At 45.2% G+C, this 22,616-nt stretch overlaps 1 protein-coding gene across 3 annotated transcripts in view; it reads left to right on the forward strand.

Annotated features, from left to right (window-relative positions):
* TMEM144 (transmembrane protein 144) overlaps positions 1-22,616 on the forward strand; it is a 377,037-nt gene that overhangs the window by 106,311 nt on the left and 248,110 nt on the right. For all 3 annotated transcript variants that reach the window (XM_069631334.1, XM_069631335.1, XM_069631336.1), the window contains one exon: positions 2,889-2,965. In XM_069631334.1, the coding sequence (XP_069487435.1) occupies positions 2,889-2,965 (77 nt within the window). The remainder of the gene's footprint in view (positions 1-2,888; positions 2,966-22,616) is intronic.

Consider the following 22,616-nt stretch of genomic DNA (forward strand, 5'->3'; position numbering starts at 1 on the left):
AGGTTTAAAAGATTAGGGTGATAAAAGTATCCCCACTTTACTGCATTATAAGATGCAGTGTACACTGTTACAAAGTTACCAAAAAGATAAAAGGGAAACATAGTTTCCCAGTACTGATAATCTGAAGGACTGATCAGTTTCCCCCATGTAAAAAGTTAGGACAGGTAAAAAAACAAAAGCAAAAAATGTGGGGGTCCATAGAATATGGAGGTAAAGTAGCCTAAAGAAAAATCATTCCTAACAGGTGATATTGCTAGGCTGGTGGCAGCTTTTTCTTTGTGTAGTATGGCTTCGAGTCTGGACCTTTTTTGACCCAATCTTTCATTCATAAAACTGAGATGGTCTTTGTTTGCAGAAGACCACGATTGGCCACATGACTATACCTTTTCCCTCTTTGTGTTTTAAAGGAAGTTACCATATTTGTGTGTCCCCTTCCCAAGAGATTGGATGTGCTTGGATGGATGTTTGACCATGTATCAATGTTACACTGTATGTGATTGTGTGCTATGCCCCCTCTTTTAGCCCCTACAGAGGAAAAAAAGAAATCCCTGAACTGCTCACCTTGTCAACTGCTGAAACTCTAAACCTGCACTCCATGAAAGCCTGCTGCCACAAGGAAGGACTGATGTTCTGCCCTGCAAATGTGACGCTCCACTCTCTCCAGAAGGAACAGACTGTGGCACTCCTTTCTCCTTAACTGGTCGTGGCCAATGGATCAACTCTCCTGCTCGAAGGCCTGTCTCCCTGAAGATCCTGACCATGCCTGCATTACTGGACCAAGAAGTGGGAGCCCCTTTGTTGCCAGAGCTCTTACGTTTACCAGTGTCATCTGGCCCAGACATTCTTCATCCAAGGACACCACGTAAACCACTCCAGTCTCCTCTCTCCCATGAAGGAAGCTGTTGATGCCTGTGCTGCTCTTTGTTCTTCATCCACCTTGCGATTCTTCATCTGTGGCTGGGACCTCTCCAATGTGTCTCTGTGGGCAAACCTCAAGCAATCATCCTTCCGTGGGATCTTCTCAAGCCAACCCCATCATCAGGAGCTGAATCCTCAGCCCGAGGACAACTGAGGAACCCTGCATCACTGACTACTGCTAATTGAAGCTTCATTACCTTTCTATTTCTCTTGCTCAGACTATCGACCAAAGGGTCATTTATTTATTTTTTAAATCGCCCTTGCCAAATGTGTTGGGTCCCTTCTGCACTGATGTGACATCACTGAAACCTTTGGTTGTCGAACAATGTGCACAGTGACCACCCTTGGAAACTGCTAATCCACCTGTTGCAAAACTGCTACTTGGACCCAGTGTATTGCTCTTCCGGCCCTCTGGCGCTGCTGGTAAATCCTTTTCTTAGATGGATCTCCATCTGGAGTTCCCCTGTTACATGTCAAGGGTCTTCTGTAGCATACCCTCCACCAGAACACCAGAAACTGCCCTTGTTGACACTTTTCCACAAAAGGTTACTACTTCCACAAACGTCTGCCCAAAACTGCAAAAACGGGTTGCACTTGGCCTCTCTAAACACTATTCAATACTATAGATCGGAAAAACCTTTTTCTTGTCTTTCCATTTTATAACTCTTAAGACATTGCTACTTATCACCTTCATTTTGCACATTTTTTTTTAAGTTTACCTCCATGTTAGTTTAGTGTTTCTCTTGTCTATGCTATAAAAAATAATATATTTGTATACAAATATAGTGTGTGCACAATCTCTCATAGAGTGTTTATGAAAACTGTGTACTGTACCTGTTAATCATCCTCCTACTCTCATAGTTAAGCCTGGGCTGCTGTGTGTCTGTGCCACTTAAAGAGCCTGGTGAAACTTTAGGGAATCACTAGTACCCAAGGAAGGAAGATTTAACTGAAGACACGGACCAATGATCTTACAATTATCACTCTAACACACACAAGTAGATTGCTTATGCATTGCAAAATAAGTGCTGATCAACAGATGATATATCCTTGTTCAGTGGGGAAGGCATGTTGGAGTCGAGGAAATGCACTCACCCAAAAATGGCCACCACACAGCTCTCTGCCCCGTCTGACCATGACATGGCCTCCACACTGGACAGGACTTTGTGCAAATAATGCCTCTCCAGTCAGAAAGACGAGATAGTTAGCAAGTCGGAGCCAAACCAATATACAATGGACACATTAAAAGTATTGTATACTTCACATTGAGCACTTCCCTTGACTCTTAGGGCTTGATTCACATACGTGTTTTATAATGGCGCTGTCCCATTGGAATCTGCTCTGAGAATCAGGCCTCTAGTGTCACATAGGCCTGTGAGTGAATGACACACTCACAGAAATAAGTATTGTACAAGAATAAAATTAATGTTTGACCTCGCTTTTGCATTTTTTAATGCCACATATGCATGTTCTGTGTTCAGTTTTATTTTATTGTTCAAAGCGTGGGCCTAGCTCGAGAGCAGTGCGGTAGATCATGGTGTGCGTAGGCAAAGTATTGACTGCCATCTTTTAACAGTCGCGCAGTACTGTGAGTTGCGGTCTGTGCATTAATCTTTACATCCGTTGGTATAGTCCGTATACCTCGTCATACTGATAGCTAATGTGTCCATGCTTGAGTCGGTATATTTGTGTGGATTTTATTATTGAAACGCAATGTTGAAAAAAATGATGTTGTGTGCGGCGTGTTCAAGTTCCATGCAATGAATTTCAGAAATAAATTGACAATGCCCAGATTTATACTGTATCAACTGTTTATCAACACGTAAGCCATTGGGTCGTTTTCCAAAAATACCTACAGTCAACAAGAAACTGTATTATTTTGTAATCTTTAATAAGACACCGATGTACATAAATACTTCAAAATCATGTTTTAGTTTTATGTAATCTTATTGTGTCAATGTTGTCAATAGATAATCAATAATTCAGAAAATATTTCTTCTGATGAATCATGGGTAGACAGACTTTCTCCTTTGCAAAAGCGAATAATGTAAGTAGACGCCATTTATTTTCTGATTTCATAATTAAAAGCCTTTCTTGTGTTCTGAAGTAATGTGTACCCAAAGAAATCCTTCAACTCATGGCATCATTCCTTCACTAAGAATACATGTTTGTGTGCAAGCTTACTTGATTTTAAAACGGATTCTGTAAATAAGGGGGTAAAATGTCAAGTTGCAAGGTACTAGCTAGGCCTAAAAAATACACTCAACGCAGCAGTTCTCCACATGCAAACAGCACACCGTTTCTTTCTCGCCAAGAGTCCATTATCACTCACCAATGGCTAGTGTTGAGTGCAAATTATGTTGCTTACTTTAAATGGCTATATTACGTTCATTTGGAAATGTTAACCTGATTTTATATTGTTGGCGTTATTTGTAAATCAACTATTTCGTTTGGGTTTGAGTGGAAATTGAAAGTGCATATACCTTTTACAAAATTAACTAGGAATAACTATGGTTTTGTAATGTCCAGCAATACCCGTGGTGCCTATTTAACATCCTGATTGAATATGTTAAAAGTAGTTTATGCACGCATTGTGCAAGTGTTTTGGTTTGCAGATTGGTGGAGCGAATAATAAAGTGGATACTGATCTGTTGTGGTTCAGACTCTATGAATGAACTAACTGGACCTATAAACCCAAAAGACCAAAGCAATGTTTTCAATGCCTCGACTGTGGCAAAAGTCAGACATGCACCTTTATTTCTAGTCCGGGAAGGATCCTGCAGTCCAGGACAGTCAGCTGAACAGTGTATTTTAACATGTCCCATGAGTGACCTGGAGGCGGTACACGGTGGGAGCCGAAGAGACCCCACCCATCTTCATTGCCCTGTGCTGACTTAAGTGATGTAATGGCCAACCCCTGATGAACAAGGTATCCTCTGTTGTCCGAGCAATACCCGGCTCCTGTTGCTAGTTTATATATGAAAGTCAGAGAAAGTGCAAAGCCTTGACATAGAGCTATAAGCTTTGGCAATGGTGGTGGCCCGAAAAAACACTGTGACTCATCTAATTTTTGGTGGACCGCTCAGTGGGTAGGCCACAGTGAACCGCAGTTGTCCATGTGACGAAGCTCTGGGAATTTGTCCCTGCTTCCCTTGGTGGGAACCACGCCCTTTTAGGCTAGGTATTTGGGCCTGCACAGCAAATCCCTCCCTAGGGGCTTGGAAAAGTGGGACCTCGCTGACAGCCGGTGGTGAACAGTCCCTACCCCCCCTTTTCATCTCGGAGCAAGAACAAGGGGTCAGCTATCCTTGAATAGAGGAAGAGAACCCCTATGCCTGAGCTGGCTGTAGCGCAGGAGAGAGCGGATGCCTGAGGGAGACACCATCCGCCAGCAGTGCAGAGCACGGGGCCTGAGAGGCAGAGGCCGCACAAAGAGGACTGTACCTGGAGGCGTAACCACATACAGAACGTGGTGGGCCTGTAGCACGCAAACAGCCACCGAATCCGCGAAGGAAGGGAGGATGGGGTCCTCCACTCTCAATGCAAGAGCCAACCAGCAAAAGAACAGCGGGACAAGCAGAACGTGAAAACCGCTAGTCTCCAGTACGGAAGAGTGGCAAGCCATGGAGAACGCTACCGCCGCTAAGGAAACGGACCATCATTGGAGCAAACACCTGCAACACAGCAGGTACGCGGCTTGCCCAGATGGGACGAGTGGCCAAACGTTTAGCAAACATCTTTGCATCTGCATTTATTAACGGCAATGGTCTATAGTACACAACATCATGAGAGGGTCTATGGGGCTTCAATAAGACAGTGACAATGACTTCTCACATAGTCTGGGTGAAGCTCCCCTCTAACAAGAGATTCTTCCCAGACTGCCAACAATCTAGTAGCCATGTTCTGCTGACATTCTTTATAGAGTTCTAGCCCCAATCCATCCACCCCCATCGCTTTCCCAGAGGCCAGCGACATCACCGCCCTGCCAGTCTCCTCTATCATTAGAGGCTGTTCAAGAACCCGACTAGCCTCGAGTGTCAGTGTGGGTATCTCAATACTAGCCAGGAGCGGGCGAGGTCCTCATATGAAACCATATCACAGTTTGAGTAAAGCATAGAATAAAATGTGGAACATTTTTCATTTATATCCCTCTCCCGCACCATCGTCATACCGCTCTGTCTGTGTATACTAGTAATCGGCTGCCGAATGTTCGCCACCCTAGCCAACCTAGATAGCAGCCTGCCCGCCTTATTCCCTTCATTGTATCGCCTAGCTCTTGGAGGGATAGCCATATGCAGGACCTCCTGATCTGCTAATGCCTGAAACCTCCCCAGCGTATCACAAATCAGTCACAATACAGAATCCCTATGTGTCCTACCATACTCGGTTTCAAGTTCCCTGAGCCGGATCTCAACCTGGCTAACTTCCCGCCTGATACTTCTGAGGGCACCCGTCAATTTGAATATAAGCACTCCTCTCATTGAAACTTTAAATGCCTCCCACAGCGTAGAGTGCCATTGGACCGACACCCCCCCATTAATATTAAAAATCCAGCAATGTCAATGTGCAAGGACTCTACTATAATAGAGTTTTTCAGAAAGGCCGGGCCCATTCTCCAAAGAGGGTTTGGTCTCGGGTGGTTTACTAACCGCAGGGTCAGAGACACAGGAATGGTCAGACAGCGTGCAGGGGTAAATGCTACAATCCTGGACCATAGATACCACCTCAGGAGCGAGTAACCAGAAATCGATGCGGGGCCCAGAGTCATGAACAGAGGAGTAATGGGTGTATTTCCTCTCATGTGGTTGAATCGCCCTCCAAATATCGGCAAATGCAGAAATACAACATCAGCTGGTGTAGTGTCTGGGCAGCCCTGGTTATGACCTGGGGGTGGGGGGTACAGGATGACCTATCGAGCTGCGTGTCAAGGATCATATTGAAGTCCCCCCCCAGACTACCCATTCCCCTTCATCTGGAGCCAGTATGTCTGAAATGTGTTGATAGAATTTAGGGTCATCTATGTTAGACTCATATGTCTTTACCAGTATGATAAGGCTGCCTGCCAGCACGCCCCACACTATAACATAGCAGCCTTATGGATCAATACTGCTCTTGGAGACAGACACCCCAGCGGATGATGAATAAGTGTGAGGACACCCTGAAATTGCGAGCAGTAATCCGTGTAAAATCTTAGGGGACCCCAGTTTGGGGCAAAGAACTCTTTCAGCCTCCCTTCTGCATGAGTCTCCTGAAGCATGAGGATTTTGGGCCGATGTCTTTCGACATATGAAAGTATCTTCGTAGCCTTGATAGGTTTATTTAATCCCCCGCCATTTCATGTTAGCAGCTTTATTGGGAGACCACCTCCATCAGGTCCACTAGATGCCATTTGCAACCAATGGCATCAAAGCACCAAACACACTCATCTGCAGCCCATATGCTGCTGCCCCTCATATGACCGTCAAACATTTTAACTTTTGAACCCCTGCCCACTTCTGACCACTCCCACCCTCACCATGCACCCCAACTTCATAGTGTATCCTCTCAGAATTCTAGCATGTACCATTAGGGAGCACAATGCGAACAACAACTTAAACTGAAAACTTAGCATCATCCAGCTTAGTGTCCAACAGAGCACAGCAGTTTACATCACATTGAAGCACAGAAAGATGTCACCAAATGAAATGGGCCCAGCCTCAGACACCAGACTCCAGCTGCGCCTTAGAAGATGCACGATTATTATGTCCAGCATCAGAACCTCGGGAGACCGGGATGGGAATGTACGCAGACGCCTCATTCGGGGATTTAGAGAAATGTGCCCTTCCTGCATGCTGAATGTGCAGCTTGGCTGGGAACATCATGACGTATTTCGCCTGTCTATCGCGCAGAAGGCATTTCACGTGGTCCAATTATCTCCTGGCGGCCTGAACCTCGGCGGAGAAGTCCGGGTAAATATGTACTTTTGCCGACTCATACTGCAGTGTTCCTTTCTCTCACGCCAACCTGAGTACCAAGTCCCGATAATTTAGGAGTGTGGCTATAATTGTAAATGGAGGTGCCCTGGTCTTCAGGAGCGGGGCTAGCGAGCAGTGCGCTCTCTAAACCAGGAACTATGCACAATATTGTGCCACACTTAAGTCTGAGTGCAGAACGTCTTCCACAAATATCTACATACGGCCATTGGCCACCCTCTCGGGGATGCCCACTATTCTTATATTATTCTGGCGGGAGCGGGATTCCAAGTCCTCATACTTCATGCGCACTGCTAGGAGCTCCTTCTTGAAGGCCAGCAGATCTTGCCCCTGCACTCCCACGGTGTCCTCCAAGTCACTTACATGTGTCTCCACCATCGTGATCTGGCCACTCTCTTTATTAAGTTTCGTTCGCAATGAGTTCATATTTGCCACAATGTCATTGAGCTTGGCGTTCATGGGCGCAAAGCCAGCCTGCATCATTGACAAGTAGGGGTCCATGTTGGCAGAAGATGAGGTGCCCCCGTCGTTCTCACCGCTGGGGGTATCATTTGATGGAGCCTCCATCTGTGGGGTGCTTGTGTAGGAGTCCATTGTGCTCTAACTGCTCTTCCCAGTACCCCGAGTCATGTTTGCAGGATGCGGAAGGTCTGGAACAGGCCAAACATAGTTGTGCACAGGGTCAAGTTATGGTTATGGAGCAATATGATGGCGCCAGTATTGCTTGTGGGTCGCTAGGGCACAAAGTCAAATGGCAGTACTATATGCACGTGGAGCCAACCACTGCTAGCAGAGTGACCTCAACAAGGGGTTGCAGTGCAACCTAGTCTCTTTCATGTGGTCCCACTTCAATTGGGCCAATCACGAGGACACAACCATAAGGGCAGTGCCCTTCTGCATACAAACAGGATTCACAGCCTCAGTTGATCTACCACAGCAGCTCCACGGGTGGGTGAGTGAGCTTCAGGCTCATAGAAGGAAGAGTGGGGAGCAGCGGAGCATGTCTCCAGAGAGGGGGTGGTGGCGATGATCAGGCTACCCCCACAGCTCACTCCCCGAGTCTGCTATAAATCTCCAGCAGCTGTCAAAGACCGTCGCGCAGCAGAGCTCCGACTGAGCCCGCCCCACACCATAAGTGTGGTGGCTCCATTTCAGCGCAGTTGCCTCAGAGCAGCTCCTCTCTATACCCGGGCCTGCTCACAGGCACCGGGGGAAGCAGGATGCAGAGCGGCCTCACACGCCGCAGTTGGTACATCAAGCACAGAAGGTTGGATTCCTCTGATTGCGGCCAGGCCCCTCTACAAATCTCCAGCAGCTGCCGGAGACCCTTTGCCCTTCAGAGCTCTGACTGAGCCCGCCCCACACTGTGGGCCTCATCACGAGTTGGGTGCTACCGCTGGTGTTATTAGGGTTACCGCCAAACTCCTCTGCGCTATTAGCGCTGGTTCATGGGTTTGGCGGAACGGTAAGTCCCCATTCCCCATTGCGCTCAATGGGGAATGTGCAGCGCTATTACCGCCAGCGGTGTTACCGCTGGCGGTAATAGTGACGAAAATCAACAAAATTGCAGTGGATTTGCCCCCAGCCTGTGATTTGGCAGACCCTTAAATGTGGCGGTAATAGTGTTACTTCTGCATTTAAGGGTTACCGCCAAACTCGTGATGAGGCCCAATGTTTAGCAGCTCTGGAGGTCAGCACGGCCCCACAGCGCAACACAGGCACCCCAGAGCAGATCCCCTCTGTGCCCGGACCTGCCTCAGGGGTGCTGGTAGAAGGATGCAGAACATCCTCATACACCGCCATCAATTCAACAGGCACAGAAGGTCGTATTCTTCAGTTTTTCCCCCCATAGTAGCTGTTGCCACTGTTAGAAGTCTGGCAGTGGCGTTATCGCCAACTGCTTTGACGTTAAAGGATTTTGCCAGGTCAGGATTTCAGTGGACACAGAGCTACAACTTTAAGCTGCCATTCTCGTTGCTGCTCAGCAGCACCCCGCCCATTTGGGTATATATTTGAGGAACCTTTATAGACAGCCAAGAACTGTTTCTTGGACGAAACTGGTATTAACTAATGACTATTGGGTCAAGACCCAGGAGGGATTCCTGGGGCGCCTGAGAGCGATTGTGCTGAAAATCCCAGAGTCCTATATTTCTTTTTTAAAAACTCCCTTGTAGAATGGGGTACTCTTTTTTTAAAAACTCCCTTGTAGAATGGGGTAAGTGAGATGTTTTCCTTTTCTTTGATGTTACATGTAAACTATGTGCCCTGGTCCGAGTCCTTACTCTGACTTGCAACATTCAACACTGGGCTGACAAGAAGGCAGGATTTCCACCTGAAGTAAAAATGGACAGGCCATATATACGCTCAGGAGTTCACGGCACAGTACCCAAGTGTTGACTCCATACTTCAGGGGAATATCACAGCCAATCTTTAAAATGCTTATAAATCTGAAGTAAGAAGAGTAAACAAGGACAATTTATGATATGTTAGTCACTTTGTATAATGAATTATTCCAATTTCAGTCCTAGAGTGTTTGTATGAGGAATTGCCACCTGGCAAGGGTTTAGAAGACCTGGCTTTAAAAAATAAATTAATAATAAAATGATGAGGGTAATTCCATTTCTGCTGATCATATTTCCCTTTCCTAATGCTCTATGCCAAAAGCATAGTTTACACTTGTGCTCTGCTGCATCAGTAGCCTGATCTACAGCACCAGCTCTCCAGTGGCACAGAGCCGGTTCTGAGGTCATTGGTTTCCATTTGACAGCTGCAGTGACAGCCAAGTCTATGCAGTGCAGGGGCTGTGTTTAAGATACACACCCCCGTTCGAAACACTGCATAACTGATATTGCTGTCCTGATGGTACACAAAACTGTACATCTAAACCAAACCTGAGCTTAGGGTATGGTGGCCAGCATCTCTCGTTATTATCCAAGCCACATCAATTTAATATCACACATGTGTCAGCTCCTCTGTGAAAGGAGTATGTGTATTCTCCACAGACAGACTGGACCTTGTCACTGCTGGCAGGACGGTATCCTTGGTTATTGCTTCCCTGTTCTTTTGTGAGGGCAGGTACCCTCCTCAGAGAGACATCCACTCCACAGTAAGCTGTCCTGGCAAGAGGAATCAAAGTGCACACCCAATCACAACAGAAATGCCCTCAAACCATACCTTTGCAACTTGAGAAAAGTTCCACCATCTTGTTGATCTCTGCCTCTTTCCTTCCTGTCCCCTCCACCTCCTGTTGCACAAAGCACTTATGTGATGCCAGAAGGCAATGTCCCCTTATTCCAGGAACAGTGTTTGGACCAGTAAAGCAGGATAGCGTTTTCCAATCACTTGAGGGCTTTTTCCTTAAATGAAGGGGCATCCTACCTCTTCTTTAATTCATCTCTGGATTTCAAACCTTCAAGAAGATTTTGTTGGACCCCATGTGGAGCGCAGTCCTTTCCAAAGTTCCACAATTATGAGGCAAAGGCAATTGTTCCAATACAGAGGCAAGCTTTGTCTCCTAACCAACCCCAGGCACTGTTGGGGGGTGAACTGCTGCTGGAACAAGACTTTCATCTCTACTAGCCACACTGCTTCTCAGGACCTCGCCATGTTGAAGGACCCTTGGAAGTTGTGTGGCAGGCTCCCCTTTGTTTGGGAGCCAGTGAAAAGGACTCATCTTGTCCATCAGTCCTTGGAATGGGACTTGCAGCTCCTGAAAACCAATTATTCCTGCCATGTTGCTGTCAAACTGCTGCAAGCCTTTATTAGAGAGTGTTCAACCCACATCGAACCGCCAGGAACCTTCGGAGCTGCTTTTGGCACTCGCTGAACTTCTAACTGCTGTCCTGACATTTGAACCCATTTGTTGGCACACTGCGCCATCTGAAAGCACGTCTTTCCCTTAGCTTGAATTAAGTTCTGCTGTATCTGCTCTGCTTGAACCGCCATTTGGACCGCTAGCTTTTTCATTACCGAACGGCTCGCTGATTGAACCGATCCTGTTCTTCATAAACTGCGTCATTTGAGCCCATGCATCAAACAGACTTGCATGCGCAGCCCGTCTGCCGTCGAACCTCGACTAATAAACCAAACGGATGACCTCCACGATCTGCATCGCTTGAGTAACGTAACATTTCGAAGCGCAGCCTTCTTCAGTTTGACCTTGCTTGCTGTTGTACTTCCACGGCTGCTGCATTTTGTACTGCATCGAACCTCCGAACAGCACTCACAAGCCTGGTTCACTGCTGTTGAACCACCAAGGCACTGCAAAGGTTTCATTGACCGATATCTGCTCCCTTGGTTCATTTTGGGCCCTAGAGCATGTCCTTTGAACATTGTGGTTTTTGCTGTCTTTTCTTCCCTTGTATCATTACCTAAAGGTCTGCATCTTGCCATCTTTCAGAGTCTGTGTTTTTTTCTACAGTGGTGGGTTTTTACAGGGGTTCTAGCTCCTGCCTATTGTACATGATGTGTTTGATTAAAGTATATTCTTATAAAACCTTGATTGGACATTCCTTTATTTTAGACTGTTAGACTTCACTGTTTGGGATGCTACTGTAATACATTCACACCCCTCTTTGAGAATATAGTCTTCCCTTGACCCATGTTACCACAAAAGGTAAAGGAGGTAAATCTCTTAACTGTGCATGTTTTACCTTTATGAATGTGTTGGCTCTTGGTTTGTAGATGCGTGAGGGCTTAGTAGGCGCTTTAGTCTCTGCTCATCCTTGTACTCCTGCAGTGCATTAGTCAATTTGTCACAGTTTGGGAAAAGGGTTTTGAAACATTGTAGGTGGAGCTACCTGTAGTCACGGAGCATGGGGGGCCTTTTTAAAGAATACTTAGGACAAATGAGAGTGCAATGGATCTACAACGGTTGCAGCACTCCCTATTCTGCGTATGCGTTCTTCTCTCCCTCAGCTCTGTCCAGAGTACGTTATTTAATGTACTCGTCTCAGTGAATGGAATTTTCTGAGTTAAAGGGGCATGTTCTTTTCCTATAAAATACTGGCATCTCTGAGGAGTTTCTTCCTCCCAGTATTCAAGTTTATAACTTCGGAAATTGATTGGAGAGGCTGCCATGTAGGCCATAGTTAGTATGGCTCTAGGGAGTTCCTCACAGGAACAGGAGTTATTGTCCCCTAAAGGGGAGTCTCTCCCGTTGAGGTCCCACTTGCCTCAACCCATAGGGAGGGTGTTCCAGAGCGGGCTCGACTCCCAAGCCTCACCGGCAGGGGTTTCTCCTTGGGGAGAAGGGACGACTTCCCTCAATTCATCACTAAACCCTATTATTTATTTTCTATTTTTTGTTGTTCATGGTTTGTTACAAAATTAACAAGCCTTTTACAAAAAATCCTTATAATCCCAATACATTCATGAAGTTTCTTAAGGAAATGTCAGTCTTGTTAAACAATTGCATATATTAAAAAGTGGTTTCCCCCTATTTTCCCTTGTATACTAGAGGTAACACTGTAATGGGTCTACTTCTTTCATCGTTTTCTTTGTCTTCTACTTTTTAAGAACCAATTCTAAAAAGACAGTCGCTAAAACTAGACTAGTCTTTACACCTATGAGAAACCAGGCCCACCACTCCTTAGCTGATACCGCTTCTGCCTGTTTTATGAAATTTCCCAAGAATCATGTTCGACTATCCGCCAATTCCTTGCAGCTAGTTACCAGGTGGAATGTGGTCTCTATCTCCTGGGCAGCACCACAATATCAGCAATTTGCATCACGTGCCGAAATCTGTTTCCTTAATAGGAGCACCTCTATAGACGGCAGGATGTTTAGACGACATTGCATAAACAAATCCCTGACGTGAGCAGAGGGGAATTTTTGGAAGTACCCTGGAACTTGATTTAGCCTCCTCCGTTCATCCATACAAGACAAGGAGATACTGCACAAGGATCTCGACTACACCGTACTGATCCAGTCCAGTTCCTGCAATTTCCTCTTGACCTTCAGTGGGTTGTTAATTAGAGTATTTTGCAATATGTTGTGCTGCTTCAAGTAGTAATTGCACTGTTCCTTCCATTTGCTGAACCATTTATCTGACCAGTTCGACTCCCTTTGCTTCAATATTTCAAAGGCTGGGATATTACCTAAGGTCAGAGAGTTCCTATAAAGGGAGATGACTTTCCATGCCACCACTGAGGCCATTGATTGCAATCCCAACTCAAATTGAATGCATGCCATTGGTAGGGAGCTTGGAAGTCGCAGGAGCTTCCTCCAGAATACTCCTTCTAGGCCTCTTCACTCTTTCCATGCTATATTGAGGATGGACTACTTTTTGTTTGTAGAACATCAGTACGGAAAGCACAAATTTCTTATGCAAGACACTCGCCTGAATTGCAAGTCTTCCAGCCTTTCCCTGCAGCATTACTAGATGCACTCTCTCATCCAGGTTTTTATTCATTATAGTCCCTAGATATACTATTGTATCTACCTTTTCTAAAGGGTCCTGCCCCTCTCTCCAAGTCTGTCCTCCCTTAGACTTTCTTTTTGCAGAGGACATGATGAGGATTTTCAACTTATTTGCATTAACCTTCATGTCATTTGCTTTCAGATAGGTGACAAAGCCATCTATTCTACATTGGAGCCTGATTGGTGTCTGGTCTATTAGGACCAGATAGTCCGCATAGGACCCAAGTGAGCACTAGCTTCCCGAATTTGGGTGGGAAGCACAAATCCCAAGTTTTGACTCTCTCAGATGGGACATATAGAGGTTAAAGAGAATCGGCTATAGAGAGCAGCCTTGCTTCAGACCTCCAAGTGTCTGAATCCTTTCTGAGAGCACTCCCTGTGATGAGAGCCTCACTTGGACCGATGTATCTGAATTTAAAAGCCTGATGGCCTCTACCAAATCCGGAGGACAGTTCCACATGAAGAGTTTATGCCACAGTCAGTCTCTATTAACACAGTCAAACACTTTTATCGAGATCCACGAAGGCTAGGTACACATTCCTATTAGTTTCAACTGACCTAAGTTTCAATAAATTTAGTAGGAACAGATTTAAGAATGTACCAACCCCCTCTAAAAAACCCATCTGGCGCGGGTCTACGTGTTCAGACTTTGCTGCCCACTGATTTCGCTCTTTAAGTAGGAGGCTAGCAAACAGCTTGCCCACGGTATCAAGAACAGCTATTGGCGGATGATATTTTGGGTCTCTATGATCCCCCTTCTTAAAGATTGGAACAAGTATAACCTCTCTCCAGGTGGAAGGAATATGCTTTGTAGCCAAGACTTGTCTAAAGATCTTTATGGTTAATTCAGCCCAGGCCTCAGCATTTCCTTTAAGGACATGGTTTGCTAGACCATCTGGGCCGACCCCTTTAGAGGCGCTCAGCTTGGAGATCATAGATTTTTATTTCTTCTGTGTCTAAGCTAAAAGACCAGCTTCCACTTTTGTTCTCAGTCTCCGATTGGCAGACCACTTCCCCTCTTGCAAAATGTTTAGAATAATGGCTCATCCAACTAGCTTCTGGGACCTGATTTCATAACCTGGGTGGTTTGAAATTTGCCCCGTTATTCAATAGTTCCTATAATTGTCTTTTTTGCAGAGCATTTTGAGCATGTGCTCTGCATCAAATTGAAGCTGGCCGGCTTTAGAAGCCTTAAGCCAGTTTCAGAATCTTTGCTTTCTTTCTCGCCTTAAATTCCCTGATGGATCATTACTAGCTCTTTTTAGCCTTCTCATGTCTGCTCTAAAGGCTTGCCTGACAATCACCATATCTTTATTATATTGATGCACTGGAATAAACTCCGCTTTACCATCTGGGGCTCACTATTCTCGATAAGCCTTGAAAATCCAGTCATATTCGACGGCCCCCGGATAGTCATGCGTGAATTGAACATACTGGCCAGTTATTATGGGTATTTCTCGTGGTCTTATTATGAGTCTGTTCCTACCCAAAGTGACATCAATTAGGCCAGGGGCTCCTAATTTTCTATTCTGACAGTCTACTTCCCAGGTTACTGACAGCAGATTATGGTCACTGGCGGGCATCTCAACCACCCTAAATTGTGATATATCTTCCAGGACATTTTGAGAAACATAATGAACGCCTTTTGATTTCCCCTTGACCAGGTGTTAGATGCCGGGATGTCTCCATTAGTTTGGCCATTTAGCAATGCCAGCTTGCGGACCTTAATTTAGCCAGCCCATAATTTAGCCCTACTTTCTAGTGATGAATCTTGTATGGTCACCCCCTCCTGATATATTAGACATAAATTAAGGTTGCCACACAGAAGTGAGGGTCATCCACTAGCATTTGGACCTCATCTATTATTTGCATTATGGAGTTCAAGAGGGGCCCATCATTCACATACTTCACTCCCCAGTACACGTTGATTAGAATAAGAGTCTTTTTTTTGCTAACAGCTTGAGTCTCTTAAACTGGATCTGTAGAGATGGCACAAAGGGGTTCGGGTGGGTCACTTTTATCACCTCAAAGCTTCTAGCTGTTTTGATCAGTGTTAATAGGCATGAAAATGGTCTACCACTAGTTCCCTTTTGTGCTTCATTTAGGTAGACTTCAAACCCCTTGCATAGAGGGATACTCCTCAGCCATGTTTCTTGTAGGCAGATGATGTCAAATTTTTCTAGCCCCAATTTTCCATTTGTGAAGAGTTCCGCAAATCCCCTCATATTCCAGCAGCTAAGGCACAAGGGCTTAGTGTCCTCCTATTTCTGGCTCTAGGGTAGACTGGGTTCCGTCAAAGCAGCTGCCAACCACAACCAAGATTGAGGTTTCTCTAGGTCAGTTCTAAGTGTGCTACTCATTGTTGCTACTTTATTATTTAGCTCAATATTAGAAAATGTGACTTTAAATGTAGGCTTGTCCACTACTTGCTGGGTCTGGCCATCCTTTTTCGTCAGATTCGAAGACTTTGATCGTGGGCTAGATCCTCTTATTTTAGATGGTGGTCTAGAGGCCTGGAAGGATTGTTTCAGTGAGATTTCCATTCCATCTCTATAATCACTCAAATCATAGCCCAATGGATACAATAGTTATCGCAATTCCAGGATCTTTGATTTTATTAAATGAGAACGCAGGTGTAGAATTACCCAGTCCAAGCAAGACTCATTTACGAAGTGGACTATGCAAATGTCCTCTGTTGTTTTGCTCCTTAACTTCGGTATGTGATGAAATAAGCGCATTACATTAAATCGGTTTAGGATGAGTTTTTCTTCATTAGGCAATAGATTTTCTAAGCAGACTTTAGCAACTTCACTATCAGAGAGGACCTCATGTTTATTTTTCCACATCCTTTTCTCTGGTCCCCTTAGGTCAGCGATTCTCGCTCGGTTCGTCACCTCAAGGGATTCTGATTCTTTTCTGATAGCCCCTAGATTGTTTCTTTTTTCCTCCAGTGTTTGGGCTTTGCCTTTACTACTTTCTCGTCCGGTCTCTCTACTTGGTTCAAATCAGGTGGTGTTTGGGCCTTGGTCTTGTTAGTTACCCAGGAGACGTGTCTATTGATTTCCACTAATTCTGATCTGCTCAGGTTTGGCCATCCATCATCTTCCTCATCTCTTGTTATAATGTCAATGAGGTCACTTAGACAGGAATCCGATATTGTGTCCGCTTCCTCCATCCTCTGATCACTTTGCCTCCTCTGGTCAAGGTTTGCTGTGTCAAGGGCAGATTTCTGTTCCGACATCGGTTCTCTTCTGAGGCATTTGATAGGCTGATCAGAGGAGGCAGGGGAAGGGGAGTGCAGTTGCCTCACAAATGCCCTTGATCCATTAGATTTCCTTTTCGGCCCCATCTTCATATTTTTTTTTATTTCTTTTCGGATGCTTCCTGATGATTTTGTATCTTATTGGTGCCATTCACTGTCTTAGGTTCTTGAGTTTTTTCAAAGATCAAGAACATGTTATTACTACCGGCTGTTGTAGTGTCTACAGCCACTTCCTTATGCTCTGGGTTATTAGGTGGCGATTTGCCAAATAATGGAATGATTGATAGATGGTGCATCCGATGGTGCGGTCCATCCACAGCTCTTTCTTCACAATTTCCACCCTTTGACCCAACTGGTTGTTTAGTTGGGGCGTTATTAGGCAGAATTCTCAGCAGCTCTTCTCTCTGTGAGCTCGGAGGGGGAGCATGAGTTTTGCTCTTATCTGCATCACATGATTGCTGAAATTTGAATTGGGCTCACATCCATTTGCAGTTCTCAAGAACAGCTTCCATTACAGTTGTTTTACCCAGTTCTTCCCACCTTGCCAGATCACTGAGGTGATTTTGCCAGTTTATCGAGGCCTCAGCCTAGTTATTGAGTCTGTCTTGCACCTTTGCCACAAAACATTTGAGGAAGGACATCTTGAAATGTACCATGGTTAAGTGTGGCCTGGTCTTTCAATTAGTTGTGTAAGGCTTCAGACAGCGTTGTCTAAGGCGCTATTGAGATAGCTAGTGAAGGCATAACAGTATTTTGAATTTGCGCCATCATCTCCCTCATCATTCTGCCATCGTCAAGCCCGTTCTCCAAGCCAGTTAGCAGGTTCCCTCTTGGTTCTCTTCTAAGGATTGAATATTGTCAACTCTCCGAAGAGCCGGAGTCAGACTGCGATGAGGATATATGTCTCGAATCATCCTGCAAAGGCCACATTACGGGGCTCTCTGATTCTTGGATTTCTTCAATTTCTTGATCAGAGGTGAAGCTCTTCAGATTCAGGCCATTGTGGGCTACATTGACCCACTCTGCAGAATTCCCATTCATAACCAAGCTGCGCTTTTGCAGTCAACAGCAAAATGGCTGTGCTGGCTCCTTGGAGCACCATTGCATCAAAACTGCTTTTTGCAGCGACAAAAGGATGGCTGCACCATTTTTCCAAACCCCTATTGGGCGAGTTGGAACAGAGGCACACCGAGAAAGGTGCCAGTGTGTTCTTGGGTGAACCCAAAAGAAGCAAATCAAAACAGCGCTGCTCTGCTGCTTGCAAAAAGTTCCCATTGAAAAGGGAATATTTTACACTGAAAAAGGATGCTGCCCTGATGCTATTTTCAACTATTGCACATCACATTGGTTTTGTCAAAAAGACTCTGCCATGCCCATCCATATCCACATTGTGCTTCAGCAGAAGAAAGCATGATCCCTGAATGACAGGCTGTGCCAGCCAAATCTGAAGAAAAAAAACAAAAGAAACTTTTCAGCCGCAGAAAATGCTTGACATTTGAGTCACAAAATGTCAAAAAGATCAATGCTTTGCTGGGCTTATGTCAATTTCAGTGCATCTGTGTTTCAAACAAATTGCTGCATACAGGAAACTAACTATGGCGACAGAACAATGTGGGAATTCAGATGGAAGAGAAAACCCGAATTTGAAAGGAAAATGCCAGCAGTCACCACATGTTTAAATGTACTTTTGCAAATAAGAAAAATACCTGTTTAAAAGTGTATGTTGATAAGGCCCTGCCCTTATCTAGCAATGTAAAGGGGTTTGTGCTGTGAAACATATATGGGAAGTTTTATTCAACGGGCTTTCTTCTGATTCAGAACACAAATAAATAAAATTAGGATTCAAATTGCATTGGCTACATGGGGGAAATCAACCCCAAAAAGGTTTCTGCTTGGGGGTTGCTAGCAACAGAACGCCCCTCACAGTAGATTCTAGGGCACACATGGGTGATAATTGCTACCTTGGCAGACTTTTGTCTCTGCTGAGGCCTCTTACAATAGAAATTCTGGGACACCAACCTGTGAAGTGGAGAAGTGGCAATAAACATTCAATCACACTGGGAAACCCCCATCCCCACCCTGGGCTGAAATGACAGTTGGTGGTAGCTGAGAAAACAAATTAACAAGTGAAGGACAAAGGCCTGCCCCATTTGTTTCCAAAGACTATGTTATTAATAAAATGTTAAGACTGTTATCTTTGCAACAGGACTTTGCAAAAATGTAAAAAGTTAACAGTCTAAATGTAATTTTGTGGTTTTTAGTTTAAGACGTGGTAGCTTTCACTGCCATGTTGGGAACAGAAATGGCAAAGAAGTGGACATTCTGAGGCAAGGTTACATGATGCCATTGTGAAATTCAATACTGATATGCCTAACAATAATCTATACACTTGTATAAAGTTATAGAATTTTAGGCTGAATATTTATCACTGAAAACGACGAAAAATTGTTAAACGGACGAAACAAAGTCCTACAACTGTGAGAATTGGACTGCCAATCTCTACTTAAAATATGTAATCTGTATGCAATCTGCCCATGTGATTTGTTAAGATGCCACAACTGTAAAAATGTGCCATTTATGTCAAAACTGGGTTGTGGCAAAATTATCTGTGGGAGGTTCTGTACATAGTAAACCCACATCATAAAACTGATGTCATGTCACTAAGTGTCCAGTCAGTTAACAAGAAGGCGGTAACAATCACCCCTGACCAATCCAGCTGTTTAGGGGTGTACTCAGCTAAGCCTGCCCTACCATATAATTCTGTGATGTCACCATGCTTTATATAAAGGGTGGCTGACAGGACTCTAGACGGACCCTCTCTTGAATTTCCAGTGCCTGCATTCCTGATCTTCTACATCCATCTTTCGAGATTCCAGATTCCACGGCCAGGCCAAAGCATAGCGGACCCATCCCAGCAAGGCCTTGATCTAGAAATCCCACTAAGCTGGAACGGGTGTCACAACTGGAGCGCCAGGTCCAGAACCTCACCCAGGATCTGGGTCGCAAGTTGAGGGCTCAACAGAACCCTCAGATGAACATATCGGCTCAGCACCCCTCAAACCAAGGGTCTGGCACCCCAGAGCAATGACTGGGAGAGAACCCCGACAACTCACTGGTTCCAGAGGAAGAGGTAAAGTGGGGAGGGGGTTGTAAAGCCCTAGAGGAATCTTCCTTCCTCACCCGTGAAAAGCCCCTGGACACCCCGTAACCGGACAAAAATCTCTTTCCCCTGAAAATCTGCAACCCAGGGAACAGAGGGTGGGTAGGAGAAATAAAGCCAGTAAAAAGGCCCATTTTGTGGAGGAAGTTAGTGTCCTCCAATTTGAAGGGGAAGAATACTCAGAGGATTGGGGGGAAAAAATCTTCTCCTTCAGGGACGGGGGAAATCCTCCCAAAGAAAAACGGGTCCCAAGAGATCTAAATGAAGACTGGATGGGCTTGGGGACTGATTCAGAGTCACCCATCCCTGAATCCCAGAATTGTCATCCTGAGAAGAAAATAGTAATAGAGGGATCCTCCCCACACATTGGTTGTAGTGACTGCCACCCAGTAAGCGGGGGCAGCACAGAGCTAAGGGAAACAGGGGATTCCAAATCTCCACTATTTCAGGATACCAAATTTTCATTACAGATCCCCAGACTATGGCACAGAAAATTGTCCAAAACTCCACCGTGTCCGAGCCTAAAATAAAGAAATTGACCTCCCAGCTTAGCCAAAATGCACATTAACTTTGTCCGCTTGGGGAGAAGGAGGGTAGATTTTATACCCCGGTTCAAGTGCAAGGGCAATGTACATTTTCAGCACTGGTGGACACTGGATCCCAAGCCTCTCTTCTGTCAAAAAGGGCCTTTGAACATCTAAATTCAGGAAGCTGGGAGAGATAACAGGTCCCTCTCACCCCTCTTCCTGGACAACTCCAGAACTTCGACGGGAATGAAATTCCTGTCGAGGGGAGAGCAGATTTGGAAATAAAAATTGGGCGACACAAAGTGAAACACCCGATCATAATCGTGACTCCAGAGGGAACACCCTGTCTACAAGGGAATGACATCCTGCGCAGGTTGTCTCCCCTAATAGAAGGTGTGAACAAGGTCCTCCAGACTCAGACTAACAGGCCAATAAAATTAAAACAGATTGTCAACCATGTTAGTTTAAATGGCACATGCCACATGTTTGAACAAAAACCTGATCATATTGAGTTTCATTTCCAGAATAATCCAATACCTGACGTGACAGTAATTGCTGTAGGACAACAAACTGCTGATGGGAACTCCTCTCCATTCCTGAAAATCAACCTTCCTTCCAGTTTTAAGTGGCATTCCACACTGGAAGGAAATACTTTGAAATTTTATACTGATTAACAATCTAAAAATCCCAATTCTGTAGCCAAAAGTGATGAGAAACCAGCTCAAAGTTTAGCTGATTTTCAGAAAATTTGAGAACAGTTGTTCATCCCTGAGTCTTTTCTCGCCCAAGTGTGCGTGAACATTGGAAAGAGCTTCATCAGCGAAGCCATGTTCCGACAGCTCCCAAAAGATCCAGCCATTCCCACATTTAAATTCATTGATAAGTGGGAAATGGGCCTGGAAACTCCCAATTCCAAACATCTCCTGCCTAGCAGTTGTATGCTCAAAATTTCTATAGGAAACAAAAGCATAGAACATAATTGTTGGGTGGTGCGAGATGTCCCTGCTGCATTCTATTTAGGCAGTGACATTCTCAATCTATCCGCCATTAATTTGGACCTGATAAATTACAAAGCCGACTAGGGGGCAATCACATGGACTTCAGAAAAAGCATTTCAGTCAGCCCAATTGCTGCCGTATGCAGTTGAAGTTCAAATTGGGGAGGATGTCACCATCCCAGGATGGACCCGACAATTCCTACTTGTATTAAAAATTAAAAGAGGACAGAAACTGCTAAATCCTGACGCATATGTGCACCTCAATGCCCATCTCCAACAGCAGAGGTTGGGGTTAAACCCAACACTATTAGTCAATGTAGAACGCAATACCATTCCAATAGTGGTGGATAACAGCGACCTCAGGAGTATTACTCAGGGCGCAGGCACCATCATTGGAATGGCGGTTGATGACCGACATTTTTCCATGGATCTAGGAAATTAACTGATAGGACTAATCCCTAATGACTGTTTTGACAATGACAGTGACAATGACTTACCACCAGACAGGATCTTCACCTGGCAAGGGGGGAATTTCCTGGTGTACTTTTCCTGCCCTTACGGAGAGGAAGAGGTGATCTGTGACATCAGGCAGGATGAGGTGATATTCCAGGTCCACAATGCCTGCCTCTCCTACCTGAAACCCTATGTCCAGGTCAATACTCAAACCAGAGACCTCTCCACCCAGCTGGAGGAGGTGCTGAGATAGCAAAACCAGAAGTCTTTCGAGGCTTCAGGCAAATGGTTGAAGAGCGAGTCAACCTAGCTGATGCCTGTGAGACTCCGGAGCAAAAGTTGAAACAGGTGTTCTTAGATTTTCAAGATCTCTTTGCTGTGAACTCGTACGACTGTGGTTGCACCGAGATTCATACTACAATTCCCACAGACCCTGGAATGACTCCAGTGTTTGTGAAGCAATATCGCTTGCCTCTCGCATCCATGGAGTTCCTGACGGAAATAATCAAAAACCTTGAGTCCTGTGAGATAATTTGTCCAGTCCACAGCACCTGTAATAATCCGGTGCTGGGGATTTTAAAACCAAACGTCCAGTGGAGACTCTGTGCTGACCTTAGGGAGCTAAATAAACGGGTCCACATGTCCCAATGGCCTATCCCGTACATTGACCAAGGACTGGCCCAGATCCAGGGGTCAAAGGTATACACTGGCATTGACCTGACCAATGGGTACTGGACCGTGCCTGTCAGTAGGGAGGACCAATACAAGCTGGCCTTTACCTTCAGGGGACAGCAGTACACGTGGACCTGGACTCCCTTCGGATACATAAACTCCGGCAACAAATTCAACATCTTCCTACATAAGGCCATGCCCGACTTGGATGAAAGGGGTAACTGGCCTATGTGGG

Source organism: Ambystoma mexicanum, chromosome 6q (genome assembly GCF_040938575.1).
Source record: "Ambystoma mexicanum isolate Mex_15411 chromosome 6q, UKY_AmexF1_1, whole genome shotgun sequence".
Classification (NCBI taxonomy): Eukaryota; Metazoa; Chordata; class Amphibia; order Caudata; family Ambystomatidae; genus Ambystoma; species Ambystoma mexicanum.